This window comes from Manacus vitellinus, unplaced genomic scaffold (assembly GCF_001715985.3).
Source record: "Manacus vitellinus isolate BGI_N305 unplaced genomic scaffold, ASM171598v3 scaffold_37_pilon, whole genome shotgun sequence".
Classification (NCBI taxonomy): Eukaryota; Metazoa; Chordata; class Aves; order Passeriformes; family Pipridae; genus Manacus; species Manacus vitellinus.
The window spans coordinates 6,848,194-6,865,999 of NW_021940517.1; the positions used below are offsets into that span (position 1 = coordinate 6,848,194).

A 17,806-nucleotide genomic window follows, 5' to 3' on the forward strand; every position below is an offset into this window, starting at 1 on the left:
GTTTTTGAAAGCCTTACAACACCACACACAAAAGCCTGGAAATGTGTGATTTTCAAGCTACTGCTTTCATTAAGAGTTGTCAAGTGCCTCTATTACCTCTTAAATCCCTGCTTCCAGGGCACGTTCTGCAAACCACCTTTGGAGTAACTTGCCATTAGCATTTTACATATATATTTTACAACTATTATTGCTAAAGGTGATGTCCTCTTAACAACTATAACATTGAGATTTAGGGAAGGGGGACTTGGCTTTACAGTTTCTCTTTTTCATTTTGCTAGAACCATCTGAAAAAATATTCCTCCTTATCAGTTTTATCCAGTTTAAAATATGCTTTCTCCTATATCTAACACAGGAATTCCAAAGAATCACAAAGCTTTTCTCACGGAAAGAAACCGAAGCTGCTAAAAATTGCCTTCATAAAGAGGGGAAGCTTGTCCTCAGAAACAGCCATTCTCTACATGTAGCCATTTTGACTGCAACTAAGTGCGTTTCAGTCTTCAGTAATCTGAAGACACTAGCTAAAGAGGAGAACCTTCATCTTTTTTAAATTGTCAGAAACAATATAGAATTAATTAGAAAGAGATAAGAAAGCCAAGGCCCATCTGGAGCTGAATCTGGCGAGGAAAGCAAAAGGCAACAAGGAGGACTTCTACAGTTATATTGAGGGCAACACAGAGAATAGGAAAAAAACACGTGGATCAGTTGATGAATGGGGCAGGGGACCTGGTGACAAAGGGCACGGGAAGGCTGAGGTACTCAATGCCTTCTCTACCTTGGTTTTCACTGTTAAGCCTTCAGGAGTCACCAGCCCTTGAGACTTGTGAGAAAGCATGGAGAAATTAAGACACCCTAAATAATGAAGGATTAATTAAGGGTATATTGAACCAAACATTTCCACAGAACCTGATGGGACACCTCAGCCCTTCTGTGATTCTGTGGGACACACAATTTATCCTCAGTAGAGTTTTGTTTGAATGAGGGTGCGAGGTATACTCATTGCGCTAGATACAAAGAGGGAACCTTCCCATACAAACTAACAGCGGGAAAAAAAAATCTGCACTGAGTTTTAACCCTCTCTTTATAACCATTTCCTTAAACAAGTATAAAAGATTAATTTTTATTTAAGACTTCTGCATTTTAGTTTAGGAAGATTTATAAAAGAATATTTGTTTTAAGCCTTATTAGATCATCAATGTTTTCTACAGTTCACTAAACAGAACTACTGTATGTGATATATTATTTAGGGGGCATGGAAGTTCTAATATTCCTAGATATCTTTACTCATGTGACAGTTTTGCACAGTAAACAGTTTTTAAAGTCTTTGACAAAGAGTTTAAATTATTGGTATGCTCAGTGAATTTCAACCAGTATATTCCCACCATTGACGAGTGAAAGTGCAGAACATGCATCTATCTTTCATATTTATTTTATGTGGACAACATTTTATCTTAATCATCCTTAAGTCTTCTATGAGTTCTGAAGCCTCTACAGACTTCTGGTGAATCAGCTAGCATTCTATATATATATATAAACAAAGCAAAGGCAAAGACTAATCTTTTCAGGACTTTTAAATCTGGTTATTCTTACTCAACCAAATTCAAGTAACATTACAAACTAGAAGTTAATGGAAATTAGTTAACATACATGAAAAAAAAAAGATTTCAGGAGTCTGAAACATCACTAAAATGGGATCTCCTCAGTTTGGTAGATTTCAATAAACTAGGCAAAGATTAACACTTGAATTTAAATGACACAATGTGAGATGCAGACTACGCAATGCTTTCAGCTTTTGGCAGCCTTTCTATATGTTTAGCATCTGTTGGGACTCTGTGTGGGCAGACTTCTTGGCAATACTGGGACTAAATAATGCAAAAACATTAACATTTTCTTGCTAAGTTTGAATTTTGCTGTGTTTTAAAAAAACTGTATATATATATTGTTTTTAAACAAAAATAACTGTCATATACATATGGTTATATGTTCTACATGCAACACAAAATTGAGAGATTTAAACAGTTAAGTGCAGAAAGCAATTATTTCCCCGTTTCAATAGGTATTTCTTTATATTCCTCTTTAGATCCCGAGAACTTGAGACGATTTGAACTCAGACTCTGAGAGGGGTATTTAGTTTTATATGTTAAGCTAATTCTGGTCAGTTGGTAACTCCAACTCTTGGAATTAAATCCTAATATCTACTGGGTTTTGGGGTTTTTTTGGGTGGTTTTGGTTGGTTGGTTGGTTAGTTTTGTATGTCAATAAAAATTAAGATACATAAAGAGGGTAAAGTTGTGAGTAGGTATATGTTTATGGATACGAAATTAAACTTAGGTGGAATAATTTTACTCTTGTTAATGACTTTTCTTTGCAAATCATTGACTTTCTTGTTTTTATTTAGTACTATTTAAAGCAAACTTCACCTATGAAATCCTACAAAACAAGATTTAATGGAAATACTAAAGGTTTTTAATGTTTATGTCCTAAGTCATTGTGACATTCTGTTGCTGTATTTAAACAGCACTATGTTTGAATCTACAACAAGTACTTTCCAGGCTGTCTTTACCTGCATATGCTTACAGACATTTGAAGACTTTATATTGAGGTTTTCAAAATCATTGTCTAATACAATATATACAAGAGGATCAAAACATAACAGAGCCTTGGAGGCAGAAATATATTCCTGAAACACAGCATTCAGCACTTAATTTAGACAGTGTACAAAACAGGCATGTTTTAAGCAGTTTGAGTAACAAGCCTTGGAAGCCTTACAATTGAGGTTAAATGTCAACCAGATGTAAGTATGATGAGGATTATAACAATAAGACGATCATAAAACCTAACAGCCCTGGATCTGCTCATGGCAGATGCTGCTTCTTCCTACACTGTCAGCTGATAGCAAGAGCCCAGGGAAGGAGCCTGCAGCACTGTAAAAAAGTAACTTCCATACAGCCAAAAGGGCAAAAAGGACAAGATCAGAGCTCATCAGCTTAATATAGAGAGGGTCAGACAACCAAAATAAATGATGAGTGCACTCATCAGCTGCACTGATCCAGCCTTTTCAGCGAAGCCTTCATAGGCATGGTTTCTGACAACACTATCTTCCCAGAAATTTCCTTTACTGAAGGACTGGGCCAGTGCAAACCTCATGAAGTTCAACAAGGCCAAGTGCAAGGTCCTGCCCCTGGGCTGGGGCAATCCTAAACACAAATACAGGAGAATGGATAGAAAGCAGCCCTGAGTAGAAGGACTTGAGGGCGTTGGTGGTGGTTGAGAGGCTGGACATGACCCAGCAATGTGCACTTGCAGCTCAGAAAGCCACTTGTATCCTGGGTTGCATCAAAAATAGCGTGGCCAGCAGGTTGAGGGAGGTAATTCTGCCCCTCTACTCTGCTCTCATGAGATCACACCTGGAGTACTGCATCCAGCTCTGGGACCCCAGTATAAGAAAGGCATGAACCTGTTAGAGTGGTCCAGAGCATGGCAAATAAGGTAATCAGAGGGCTGGAGCACCTCTCCTATGAAGACAGGCTGAGAGAGTTCAGGTTGTTCAGCCTGGTGAAGAGAAGGCTCTAGAGAGACCTTAATCAGCCTTTCAGTACCTAAGGGAGGTCTGGAGAGAGGGGCTTTTTACAAGGGCATGGAGTGATAGGATAACGCGGAACATTTTTTAACTAAAAGAGAAGAAATTTACATGAGGTATGGGGAAGAAATTCTTCCCTATGAGGGTGGTGAGGCACTGGAACAGGTTGCCCAGGGAAGCTGTGGATGCCCCATCCCTGAAAGTGTTCAAGGCCAGATTGGATGGGGCTTTGAACAACCTGGTCTAGTGGAAGGTGTCCCTGCACCTGTCAAGGGAATTGGAGCTAGGCAGTCTTTAAGGTCCGTTCCAACCCAGGCCATTCTATGATTCTGTGGTAAAAGTGGACAGAAGCAAAAGCACAAAGTTGTGCACTGAAATGCTCAAGATTTCTCTTTCAGTCCCTGCATCAACAGACACAGAACACACCTCTATCAGCATGAATGCACATGAATGTGGTCTTCAGTGACTAGTGAGCCAGACTGACCCACCAAGTGGGCGTACAGCTCCCTGAACCCCCAAGTGCATTTGTCCCATTCTAGTTAAAAAAAAAACAAAAACAAAACACACACAAAAAAAAACAAGAGAGAAAATTTAATTTGGGAATAGTGTAAGGAATTAAGTCTGACAAAGAGGTCAGTGATGGAAGGCTGAATGAAAAATCAATTAAACCATTCCTCCAATACTAAAAGGAAACATGAACTGTACAGTGCCCAAGAGAGTTAAGGAGTCTACAGAAAATACCACTGGGATTATCCTGCCAAATATCAGATGTAGCCTTGGGTATTTTACTCAGCAGAAAGGGTCTTAAAAGGATTTATATGCCAGATATCAAAAGCTAAGGAAACAGCTGTGAGCCAAGAGAGTACACATGATTAAGACATTGGATTTCAGTATGCACAAATGGCAAGGAATGGATTAAAATATGAATTAACAACTTAGTGCCAAAACCTTTGAAGTGAAACATCAGATTTAGAGAAGGATGAAAAATCTGAAGGGGAAAGGAAAAAGAGTGAGGCTTCTGACTTATAAGTAGCACCTAAATCAATGGGACATGCCAACTAACCAAGAGTTTTATTGCCACAAAGGCAATAAAAAGATCCAATAGGTTAATTACTTGACTTCAACAAAGCACCAAGAAGGTCAATGCACTTGGTAGCACTTTCTCATAAAATGAAGGAAAACAAAATGACACACATAATTTCTTTCCTGTCCAAAGGATTGTGTTGTGGATGTTGAAAGTTAAGCCTGATCAGCACGGGTCTGTCGAGTTGTTACAAACTGGCTGCCTTAGCTGGATCTACTTTGACATAAATATCATCTTTCAGAAATACATGGTCTTGGATACTATGGCAGAAAGATGTATACACATAAGGGAAAAATTCTTTTAAAAAAATAAAAAAAAGTAGATTCCTTATTAGCTGGAAAATGTATTCTGGGAAACAAGAAAAAAAATATCAGACAGGGAAATTGTATACTTAAGTGAGCTCAGCAGGAGTAAGAGTACTTAGGCAAATGAATTCAGTGTTAATGAAGGCAAATTTAACAAGCTCTGCTTCTTTGATTTTTTTGCCTTATTCATGAAGACAAATTCAGAACCCTCAGAGGACTTGATGATAAGAAAATATAAGGTGATTTCATATTTTTGTATTGCTAATTAGTTCATCCACACACACAAATTAAGAGGCCATTAAACTGCCTGACAGTAGCATGTAAGACACTGAAAGAGATAAGAAGTTGTAGTCCTATACATTAGAGGGTTAATGATACTGGATCTTATCATTCCCATGCAGATCCATGTAGTAGATGAGTGTAAGCTATGGGTGGCTCCCTCTCTAGGCCTTAAAGGAAGCTACATAGATTTTTTTAAAAATCCATATTCCAAATTACAGGTATCATTTCTCAGTTGTGCTCTACTGATGAAAGAGTTGCTGGTAAAAGTTTAGCAGTTTGGCACACAGGAATCTCCAACATGCTGCTGGTTGCTCCCAGTAGTGAAGAGACTGGTAAAAAAACCCTACCAGCCCTTTGTAGTAGCCACAAGCATACTGCAGCCAGAGGCATCCACATTCACACTACCAGCTGGCTTTGCTCCTTCAGCTCAACATCAGGTCTACTGGAGGTTCCAAAACCAGTTCAGGGAGATACTATGACCCCTCTCCACCAGCAAAATACAGAGGATGCCTGGGGCACTGGATCTAATGGAACACCACATCTTTAACAGAGCACAGCAAAACAGCTGGGGACAATTCTTGCCCTGAGCATCTTTGTTACCATTCAGCCAGTTCCAAATTGATATACTTCTTGTTTGAATGATTTGCATTCATTTCTACTTCACACTTAACAATACCGGTTCATCTTGACTTGAACAGTTGTTATTTCAGACATCCTTTAAAAGCATCTCACACATCTGCCAAGGAGGGCAGTGCTGGGTATATTCCTATTTTACTTTTTTTGTTTGCCTGAAGAAAAATGGACTGGATGAGCTATAATATGCACTTAACCATCCCTATGCTCTTCCTCTCATAAGTTTTGCGTGCGTTAGAGTTTTTCCTAAGTTAAATATTGTCAGTAGACAGCAAAAGGATGCAAGAAAGGCCCATCTTTTCATCATTCCCAAACAGTTTATTCAAACTAGCTAATACTTCCACATTTTTTACCCTATTACAGAAAAAGTCTGAGGTTTTTTCTACCTTTAGAAGTCTAGGAAGAAATCTCTTGCATCCTATTATGTATTCCACTTTTGCTCCACCTATGAAGAATATATTCTGGTTTTTGTGGGTTTCCATTTTCACCTGATATGAACATTCTTATTAACCTTTGTAGTGACATTATCTCCTAAAAAGTCTGGGGAGAGCAACCGGCTCCTTTGAAAAGTTTATGCAGAGTCACGTAGACTGTCTCAATTATCTGGTTTGACTTCCTGTAGAATATACATCAGAGCATTACACCCACATATTTTTAAAAGGCATTCAGCTCTGATTTAAAGATTGTAGACAACAAGAGTTTTGGACAGGAGAATCCCAGGCTGTAGCCAAGGACACAATCTGGGCTGGCTACGTGGAAAGTCTCGGTGTAAGAAAGATGGAGAAGTCCTGTTCCACTTGAATTGAAAGCTGCAATCATTTTCAAAAACAATTAAGAAAGACTTTCCTAAATGTTTATCTTGCTCCCTTCCCAAGGCAATTTGAAAGACAAACCAGCACACTCTGCATATGCCTAATCAACTTTTAGTGTTTCCACATTCTGCCACTTGTCATAATGCAAACAGCTAATCATTTTTAATATAGAAATTAATTAACTGTGTCACATTACTAAGTCCTAGACGTTAAAAAGACAAAAAAATCTAAGGTGATTAAAAAAATCCTTAGGAATAAACTGAATAGACTCTTGTTCTCTGTGTTATCTCAGTGTGGGTCTCTTGGCTATTTGCAGACAGAGATAAAAATCTGTGAGCAGCAGCTTGGACTTCTGTGTCCCAACTTGTTCAGGGAGAAATAGGCTCATTTGGAGCTTCTGATTTGACTAAATTACGTTAAATCAACATCACAACGAGGAAAACAAGGGAAGTAAAATCAGTGAGATATTCAGAAATACTCTACTCAACACTATTAGCAAAGTTTTATTCCATATAATCTGCATCAAGAGGCACTAGTGCAGTTGTGAATGTTCTTCAGAGCCTGGTAGAAGAAAAAAACATTACCACCGAGCTTTGAGAGTATGCAAATTTTTTTGGAGTAATCTTGCTTAAAAATTACCATCACTATGACTAAGGCACAGCACTTCTAGTGTTTCCGAATTCAGAGGGTTGTAAATTGATGTTTTCAATGTGCAAGCAGAAATTAGTGTAATAAATTAGTGTAATAAATTAGTGTAATAAATTCTGCGTAGCCAAAGGTGATGGTTATAATAGAGACTATTTCAGATTTTGTTTTTATTCGTTAAAATAGTTGCAAATATAAAAATGACTGAACTACAGACAGAATGTGTGAAGACCCATAAAGCTTTCAGGAACAAAGGCGGATGCAGCTTGCGTAGGGTCTGTAGTATGAAATAAACACACATCATCTTTATCCTCAAGTGATCATATCCTTTACTGAAGTTTCAAAATACTGAGCTAATTAAAGCTCAAACCTTAATTAGGGTAAAGAAAACTTATGCCCCTTATGATTTGAAATTAAAAGGAATTTAATTGCTATCATCTGCAATGCTATTTTTCATATTGGCTCTAATGATCATTGTGTAACTGTGCATGTGCTTTTGTAATATAAATAATTCAACCACTAGACTTCAATTTTTTTAAATGGAACAAGGACAATTCCACTTGCTGAAATAATGACCTGCAAAATTTCAGATATTATTAGATATGAAGATGGCAGATCACTGCTAAAACTACATTTTCCAAATATGTCTGCAGTATAAGCTTTCAGTCTAGTAGAGCAGTAGCTATTCTAGCAAACATCTCTGTTCAATTTGATAAGCATCCTTTGTTATCTTACTCTTATTGCTAATGCTAGTCTTTCTACTGTGAACAGTAGCTTCCAACTACCCAAGCACTATTCTAAAAAAAAAAAAAACCATTGAAAAGACTTTACATCTCTCTCTTACAAAAGCATGCAATAATCCACCGCAGTATTTTGTGATATGCTCAAAAGGTCACCATTTCCAAAAGAATTAACAAATAGCGACACTCTCAATTTTGGTGTGCTAATTTTTTGATCCTGTAGAGAGGTTTTTGGAGAATGAGTTCTAGGATTAAGTAAGCCATTATCCAGACATGGGATGTCGACTGATGCACATCACTGACAAACTTCTCAGGAGATACAAATCTACCCCTTACTCTAGGGAACATGGTAATTGAACAAATACTGAAAACTGGCATAATGCTAGCAAACTCTGCATCTCTTTCACTGGTTATCTTTCACTCCAAGATAAGAAGGTTTAAAAATTACTCTAACCCTAAACCCTACTTTATGATCTTAGGAAGGAGATTCTTCTTAAAGTATAGCTTTGTATCATCTCTTCTACTCCTTTTCTTCTGCCCTTCCTCCCCTACCTTTGCCTCCTCACCCTACCAGAGAGAAACAACACGTCTGAGGGTTGAAGGCTTGAAGCAGGTGAAGCTCCTACTGGAGTGTGGTCCAAGAGTTCAATGAAAAGAGTGAGCTCACCAAGTTGCTCTTCATTCTTTCTCCTCCTCCCTTACAGCAGCACAGAAATAAACCAGGAAAAGCATCTAATTTCTCCTTCACTCCTTCCCTGAATGACTGTGAACTCCCAGTGTAACACCAACAACCTGGGCCTCTATTTAGGAAGCCAGAAATTTCCAGGTGGGCATAGACAGCAGCATGAGCTGTTGCCCCTTGTGCAGAAGGCCTAAATATCTCCACAGCACATGCAGCAATTGACATGAAACCATGTCTTTCTCCTCTCAGAAAATAAGTGATGTTAGTGGGTCATACTCATACATGTAGTAAGAATATTTTAGAAAGAGAAACCAACCAAACAAGCCTGACAAAAAAACTAAAATACACCAAACAACACCAATAAAAACCAAACACCTTACCAGAGTTACCCTGGATCAACACTTTCAAGTCTTAAATATTTTCCCATGTTTTACCAAGGTATCAGTTAAACCTGCTTCTTTCAGTAAAACAGCACAGATTCCAAACCAAGACAGGATCTGATCTGATTCATGCAGAAAGGGCTTTTTTCTTTTTTTAAGTAAACTCAAAGAGAGCACACTTCAAGAGTTAACAATGTAACAGAAAGGAGCTCTGAGGTTAAGGTTAAGGGCAGCATCACAAGGATAACAGACTGAAAACAGGAAAAGAAAAATGTTAAGGCTGACATTAGGAAAACATTTATTATCATGAGAATGATTAGATTATGGAATAATTTCCCAAAGGAAGTTGTTGAGTCAACCACTAGAGGCATTCAAAGGAAACCTAGATAAAAACACCAGGCGATTGATCTGGAGGGCAGTCCTGCACTAATGACCCAAGAGGCTCTTTCCAATTCATTGAGGATTCTCCTCTTGACAACAACAATTCTGAACTTTATAGAGAAACACGTGAATGAAAAGTAAATGGAAAACCTTGTTTTCATTGTAATAGATTTTTTTCTCTATAGTACCAACAATCTGTGTCTATATATGCATACATTACTTCCAAAAAATTCTAACACATTTTGATCAGCACAGTAACATAGAGAAGATATATTTACCAAAGACATTACAGGAGCTATAAAACTTGCCTTATGAAACACAATGGACATCATGAAGAAATCCAGCAAGAAATTTTCTGAAATGTCTCTGTAGTCAAATCGGAAGAAGATTACAGTAAAGCTCAAAGTAACAAACTGATTAATAGGATTACAGAATGAGGAGCGGAGGAGTTTCATCCCGGCAACCGTTATCAGGATAATGTCACAGCTGTAAGAAAGGCAGAGAGAAAAACCTAATCAAGTCACAAAGCAATAAATTATTAAGCTCTAAAATACAAATATCTGTATCAGTTGTATTTTAGATTGCTATGTATATCTAAATCTACACAACTTATTTATTAAAAGAGCATAGGATTAATATCAGAAATCATCACATTTATTTTACCTACATGCAACTTTGTGATTTTCCCTTATCATTATCACACACCGGTAAGTTGTAATAAAGAACATTGTACTAAAAAGAGTAGTACTGACTACCAAACCCCAAGAATCTAGAACAGACATTTTTATATACCTTTAAAAATAAAACCTAAGTTTGGGAAATATCCTGGTACTTTCATTAATACATTACTGTAATTTGAAAAAAAAAAACTTGAACGCGATTTTTTTCTTTTACAAGAAATTTCACTTGATTACAGAATTTATAATTTTACTCCTAATCTCATTACACATTGCCAAAATTCTGGATAGCAACACACATAGATGTGAAGTGCTTGAAATGATCATTGTTCTTGACTGAATGGTTGAATACTCTATACAGTAATTCATCAGATGAAAAGAAATCGTGTTGCACCTACATCTTGTAAAATGCAGGAACTTCAATGTATAATGCCTTACAGGTTTGGTATTTGCAAAGCACATGGAAGGTTCTCCTTCATCTTGCTGCGAACCAGGAGAATACCTGTTGCCATGACTGATACTTGACAGGCCAGAAAGCTCTAAACAGGTTTTCATCATTCTAGCAAGGTTCATAAGCCTGTGCTTTTCCAGGCTTATTTTATTTTATGTGGCATTTATTCATTATTGTCTATCGCCCATTAATGCAGATGCAACTTTATTAGAGTGCAGGTCATTCTAAGGGATCACTGGGACCTCACTGTTGGAATGAAATGCCAAGTTTACCTTATCTTCCACCTTGTCAAAGCTGTTCTTTTCAATTTGCCCCAGATTGAATGGAAAACCTAGCGACTATGCTAAATAGATTCTGAAGTCACTAGAAGCCATCTCAGTGTGATACCAGGCATCCTATATGAACCAGGTGGATCTCTCATTTTTCAGAAAGAAGAAAATTTTTGCAACACGGAGGAATTTTCACATGGAAACTTAAAGATCATAAGGCAAAAGGAAGACTTTTTCTCACTGTACCTGTTAACACGCAGAAAATGTCACCAAAAAATGACACGCTATAAAATAATGCCCTCAGAGGTAACAGAAAACAATTTGCTCATTATCTCTCTTTAAAAATACTGCCACACAAGATGCATTTCCTGGGGCTTTAACTTCCAGCAGAGAGAAAGTAGGAGAGCACAAGAAGGAGGGGCTCATTTCTGACACCTCTGTGGCAGGTAACAGGGGCAGGCATTTCAGCTCGTCAGCATGGGTCCCACTATAACCAGCACATCAGCCTGTAAAGCTCAAGCAAACTCCTGGGTATGAAGGAGCTGTTCTGCCTCCTCTAAAAGCAAACTATTTCAGTCATTTAAATCACAAAGCAAGACAAACCTTCTTTAAAAACATATTCAATTTGAGAAAAACACTAACATCAAATCATGCAAAACACACCACCTCAGACACTTTTGGACAGAGTGGGACAATATCTTCCCTTTTCTACAGCAGGATGAGATCTGATCTTTGGGTGGTCAATAATAAGGAATGTTCCAACAACAGAAATCAGTATTTATGCATTAAAGCACAGAAAGTACAACCCTCAGTAACACTGTATATGAAAGCAGCAAGGAGAATCCAGGATCCCTTATGGGCTTATAGAGTTGAGAAAGAGGTAGGATCTGAAGATGAATGCTTCGTATGTGGCATTTAGATGGCAACTGTAGGGAAAGCATATCCAAGAGGAGCATCAGAAGAGAAGGGCTACTGGGAGCTTTGTGGATAGACCACAGTTACAAGAAAAAGGAGAAAACACGAGTTTTAAATCCAAGGTGATCACACAGACACAAGGGGGATGGGAAGGAAAGGACTGCCACAGTATTCCCCCACAGGCCAAACAATCAGAGGCAGACAAATGTAATTACTTTCTTTAATCTCAAGACTTCTGGGGGTCTGACTCATTCCTTCTGAACACTTGAGGGAGGTGAAACTTTAAAGTGCGATCTAGCTTGGAGGAAAGACTATGTAAAAATAGCACCTTCCTAACCCCTACATATTTGCTCTGTGCATGTATTCAGTCACGTCTTCTAACTAGTAACAAATGACATTTTGATTACTTTTAATTCTCCCAGCCTTGCAGACCTACACAGAGGGATGAGTGTGGACTCAGTTTCACCCTAGACAATACACTTAAACTCTTGAAGCATCTCCCAAGTGCCTGAGGGGGAAAAGGTCAATGGGGAACTAGAGAGGCTATCAATGAGTGACTGGTGAGAGTCTCTCTGGAAAAGTAGTTGTCTGGGAGAAATATGTAGAAAATTTGACTAATGCCCTAGTCCAAGTTTCAGGCCCTAAAAGCAGGGGGCACCTTTTCCTTATGTATCATATGTATCTATCTGCAGTTCCTAAAGCTGTGTTGCTCCTCAAGAGAGACGAATAATTACATTAACATGCAATTTTTCTATCAAAGTTTGTTTATCTAATACTTAAAATTAAGAATCTGTATTATTATAAATATTGAGGAACTGTCCCCCCACACCTCCTAGCAGTTTTTCCTGCTACTGGAACATTCCAAGGCTGTTTCTTTGTTTTATCATCTGCATCACTGTCATTCTGATAAAAGGACTGCAGAAACTCTGCTCACTGGGGATACTGCAGTCACTAAGCCCGCTGAATATCTGCAGTAGGCAAGTCACTGACTAAAATATTTACCATAAAAGGCTGTCTGCAATGATCATACTGTGAGACCATGGGTCAGCATCGCCAGTTCTGCTTAATATCTGAGACATCAGACTTCATCAAAACTAGTATGCTTACCTTTCTCAAACACTCAGTGCAGGACTACCCACTATTCTACACTGTTTAATATTTTATTCAGTCTTGCCTTAAAAGACTTTTGTGGTGAAGCTTCTGATAACTCCTTTGGGAAACTACAGCATAGTGTTAAAAATCCTCAGATAGGAAACATTTCCTGATATCCAGCCTAGATTTCTCATTATCATCTGATTAATTCCAGTTACCCCACTGAGTTTATGCCCATCAAACACCTGCAGCCTGGTATAGTGTGTCTTGCTTTTAATTGACATTTAGACGTTTCATATGTATCTATATATAGCTCTTTAATCTTTTAATTTCACTGTCTCTCACTGGAGTCATGTCTTAGTGTGTGCTAAGGTAGTTTTGCTTTTTTCTTGCAGCAAAGCCAGTTATTATTGTATACTGAACTAATACGCGTGAAAGCAAACTGCGACAAGATTATAGGCTTATTTAAAAACAAATTCCATTTCTCAACCTTCAGTCTGAAACCAAATATTCTACTAATCACATGCTTTGAGTTACAATCTACTTACTGTGCACCAAGCTTCTTGTATTTACTAATTGAGAAAGCATCAATCGTGAGTGCATTCAGTATTATAGCTGGATATAAAATGTATTTCTCAAAGCACTGTAGCCACACATAGAGCCTTTCAAACCACATCAAATGAGCAGCATCTGAAATAGAAATTCAGATTACAAATCATCATCAAACTATGAGCATTTTTTGCACTGCAATACCATAGAAGACATGAGTTAGCTCATATTTATATTAACTGCATACTTTTAGTGATGCAATGACCCTAGAGAGGTCATCTCCAGCTCTGGCACTGACCTGATCAATGACCTAAGGAACCTCATTTGACCTCTGTGCCTCTCCTTCCCCATCTTATAGTGGCCAAACACCATTCATTAGACTGTAAAATATCACTGACCTCAAAAATTAAACACCCCTTAAGATCTAAAGACTGAAGAATTATCAGGAGCTAGAAATTTCCCATAGATATTTCATAGATATGTCCCAAAACATTTAAACAGCCAAAACTGTGAAAACTATCTGCCAGGATTACATCATTCCCCACCAGGGAATAACTTTTTTTGCAGTAGACTTTTCAATACACAATACCACAGTTCTTATTATGAGTATTAAACAAGAACTGAATGCTCCATGCAATTCAACTGCTATGAGAACATGGGTGAACTGAGTGCAGAAACACTTGTGTACAGACAAAAACAATGTCTTTATCCTCATGTGAGCTCAGCTAGACAAGGTTATTGGAAAAACAGTGAATTCAAAAAGGTAGAACTTGCTATTGACTCAGAAATAACCATGTCAGTTACTGAATCCCCAATAATCCCTGCAGAAATGAAAACAATTATGTATACACATCCCACTCTCCTATACACACCTTCTCAATGACAGGCAAAGAAGACATGCTGTATCAACAGATTTCTATGTTCTGTAGGCACAGCTGTATCTTGGATAGGCTTTAAAAGAAAGATCTAAAACCAATTCTTCCAAATCATCTTGAAGTCATGCTTTGCCAATACCTTAAGCTAGGGTAACGTCTTTGCAAAAAATCTTCCTTCAAAAAATATGTTTCTTGCTATAACATAAAAATATTTTGTCCTCTTACCACCTAAAGGCCACCTCCTAAAAGTTCCTACACGAAGCAAAACGCTTAGTCCTGCACTAGTTTCTACACATCTATTACACCACAAGCTCATACATCTTGAACTCAGCCTTTCCTCCTGCAGCCAGGCAAAACAAAGACAAGTAATAACTGAGTTATCTCACATGGGTATCATGACAACTGGTTCAATAATTGCTATTCTATGGATTATCTGAAAGTTTGAGCAGTTCATCCAGAGTCTATGATAAACAAAGCCAGGAATAAATTTGTGGAACTGTCATTACCAGTTGCTCGTCTAGTTGGAAGCAGTAGTTTGTCTCCCTCATAGCACTACCCTTGTCAAAAAAATAGAAAGCTGAAAAATTAAAGTCTATGCAGTAAGAGCTCCTCACAGACATCTTGTTTTGTGTACTTGTCCTTTCATTGTCCACTCCTGACCTCTATGGGATATTACTATCCTTTTTCCAAGCTTCTCTTTCTATACAAACAAGGAACATTTAAGTTCAGTTCCTACACTTTTATTACAGGGCAAAAGAAAGAAGACAGCCTGTCAGACATATCTATCAAAGGGATTACCTTTTCCTCAGCCTGTCTCATCTCAGAACATGATAAAAAACCTCTGCACCTCTGCAGCAGCCTAAGGGACTGAAATATATATTTTTTTTACTCTTGTTTTCAAATACTCAACACCAGTTACATTGTAATAATTCTTAAGCCCCAAAGTGCAGGAATGGACCATATATAAATGAGGACTGAAAAAGAAGGAAAAAAGCCTACTGCCCACAGCAGGTAGCATGAGAAATGCAGCTGGATCTCAAAACAGAAGGAAACCCATCTGTGGAGATCAGTCCCGCAGGTCTCTACCTTCAACCTTTTCAAAAGCTGAGTCACCGCATTTAGGAAAACAATGTTTTCTGACAAATGAAGACAGACTTAATCAGGACAAGGCAAAGAAATCCTACAGTAGTCTTTTATGATTAAGCGATGAAACAAACAATAAAACTTGGGCGTTTATCAGAATTACTGGTTATCATGGACAGGAAGTCCTGAACACTGCTTTCAGTTGGGCACGATGCTTAAAAAGATTTATATTTCTATTACACTCACCTACCTAGGTGTATTGGAGGAAAAGTTAAAAGGCAATCTTCAATCAAGTCTCTTGGGTACTTTTTTCATACCCAATCCTAGTTTGGAAAGGAATCATTTTGAAATACATGACTTTTTAAAATAAGAGACATTTAAATCCTTAATGTATGGTTTTGCAGAGAGTGATCTAAACTCTTTTGTTGTCTAGTTGAAGAATAGACTACAGCCCCTCAGCAGACTGTGTTCTGACAATGCTGTCTTCAAACACTTCAGGAACATATATTGAGAATTATTAAGGCACGAGATCCATCAAGAAATGACAAGCAAGCTTTTGGCTGGTAGCAAAGGCAAGATGAGAGCTGGGGCAGAGAGGGAAAGCTGTGCTTCTCAAAGCACACTGCCTGCTTGCAGAAATAACTGTATCAGGAAATCAGATCTCGACATCCTAAAATATTGACTGATACTTGCATGTATCAGGGCACTACCCACTGAAGCTAGCAGACAACAGCAAGAACAAATTTTAAAGAAAATGTCACCATTTCTTTCAGCTGTAATGTTTCTCTAGAAGTGTTACAATTGGAAACAGAACTCTAAGTTGCACTACGCTTGCTGGTATGACAGAAAGTAGAAAAAAAATCTGCCTCAATTTTGTCAATCTTTTATGTTTTTAAATTACACAAAATGCCAAGAGATGAATTGTAACATATTAAGCAACACAGCAAGTAACAGTACTGCAATGCAAAAAGAAAAAGCAGATCAGACAGTGGTTCATGAAAGATCACAAGGGCTGGTAAAATGATTAAGGGACAGGAGCATTTGACATAGATGGAGAGACTGAGAGAGCTGGGACTGCTTAGCCTGGAGAAGAAAAGCATCAGGGAGCATCTTATTAATGCCTGATGGGGCACTAAAACAAAAAAATATCCCAAACTAAAAAAAACTCCCGCAAGTCAAAGCAGCCTTTCTTAGTGTAAGGATGATAGAATGCTATTACAGGTTGTCCAGAAAGGTTGTGGAGTCTCCATGCTTGATAATACTAAAAAATGGACACGGCCCTGAGCAACCTGCTCTAGCTGACCCTGCTCTGAGCAAGGGTGTTGGACTAGACAGTATCCAGAGATGTCTGCCCAGCCTCAGCCCTTCTGTACAGTGGTCTCAGAAGACAACTCCTACAGGGTCACAGACCTGTTGGCGATTGGGTGAAAAAAATGAAAACGATTGGCTATGTATGCTATTCAAAAGTAAAATCATAGTTTATTCTCCCTGCTTTTTTCCTTCCGGATTTTTTTTTCCTGCAAACCCAGACAAGCTGAAAGTCATTGCACCATTGTTTAGAAAAGACTTTATTACAAACCTCTCACTTCCCGCTGCTGGTGTTCTTTGCTTTTAAGTATGGGATGGGAGATCCACAGCCAGGGGTGATGCTTGCGAAGCTGAGGAAGTAGGTAATGTGTTACAAATCCCACGGTCCATGCCAAAGCAAACAGGACAATGCTGAGAAATGGCTGGGCCAAAGCAGAAAGAAAATGAAACATAGTTATAATTTGCAAACAACATTTTTATATATACATTTTAAACATTTTTAACAGTTTCCATGATTGTATTTTTGTACAGTTAGTATTTATTCCTGTGTTCAAACTCTGACTTCACAAGTGAATATGGATTTTTAGATATGTATTTTGCACACACAGTTAACCAATTTTTTCCTCCATGACTGAAGGAAAAAAAGGCAAAAGATCAGGCTTGTTCATTCTGTCCCCTGGGTTCCATATCTTAAGAGCTGTGGACACGCAGAGGAAAGACATTAAGTAAGTAATACTGAAATTAATACAAATATCCATAAACTAACAGTCTTGCACATATATAATAATGTTATAATGACCAGTAAATACATTTTCACTAACTTATCTTCCCACAAGCTCTATTCTTTCCAGTTAAGCACCCTCTGATTTTGCATAAAAAAGATAATATACCTTAAGGGAAAAAAAGAAAGACAGATACACACCCTTAATGATAGAAATACAGTACTGGCACTGACAGCAAATGACAGAACAGCAGCCGCTGTGCAAACAATGAGATCCGATTTCAAGATTTCTTTCTGTGAAAATAATTATTTTATACAAAATTAGTAAGCCGATACTATTTTAAC

The 17,806-nt window shown here is 37.9% G+C and overlaps 1 protein-coding gene across 1 annotated transcript in view; it reads right to left on the bottom strand.

The window, feature by feature from the left end:
- The window catches only part of PCNX2 (pecanex 2), a 156,485-nt gene that overhangs the window by 62,334 nt on the left and 76,345 nt on the right, over window positions 1-17,806 (bottom strand). The window contains exons 18-21 of the mRNA XM_025895643.2: window positions 17,663-17,755; window positions 17,012-17,162; window positions 13,474-13,615; window positions 9,830-10,007 (exon numbers count right to left, since the gene is read on the bottom strand). Coding sequence (XP_025751428.2) covers window positions 9,830-10,007; window positions 13,474-13,615; window positions 17,012-17,162; window positions 17,663-17,755 — 564 coding nt within the window. The remainder of the gene's footprint in view (window positions 1-9,829; window positions 10,008-13,473; window positions 13,616-17,011; window positions 17,163-17,662; window positions 17,756-17,806) is intronic.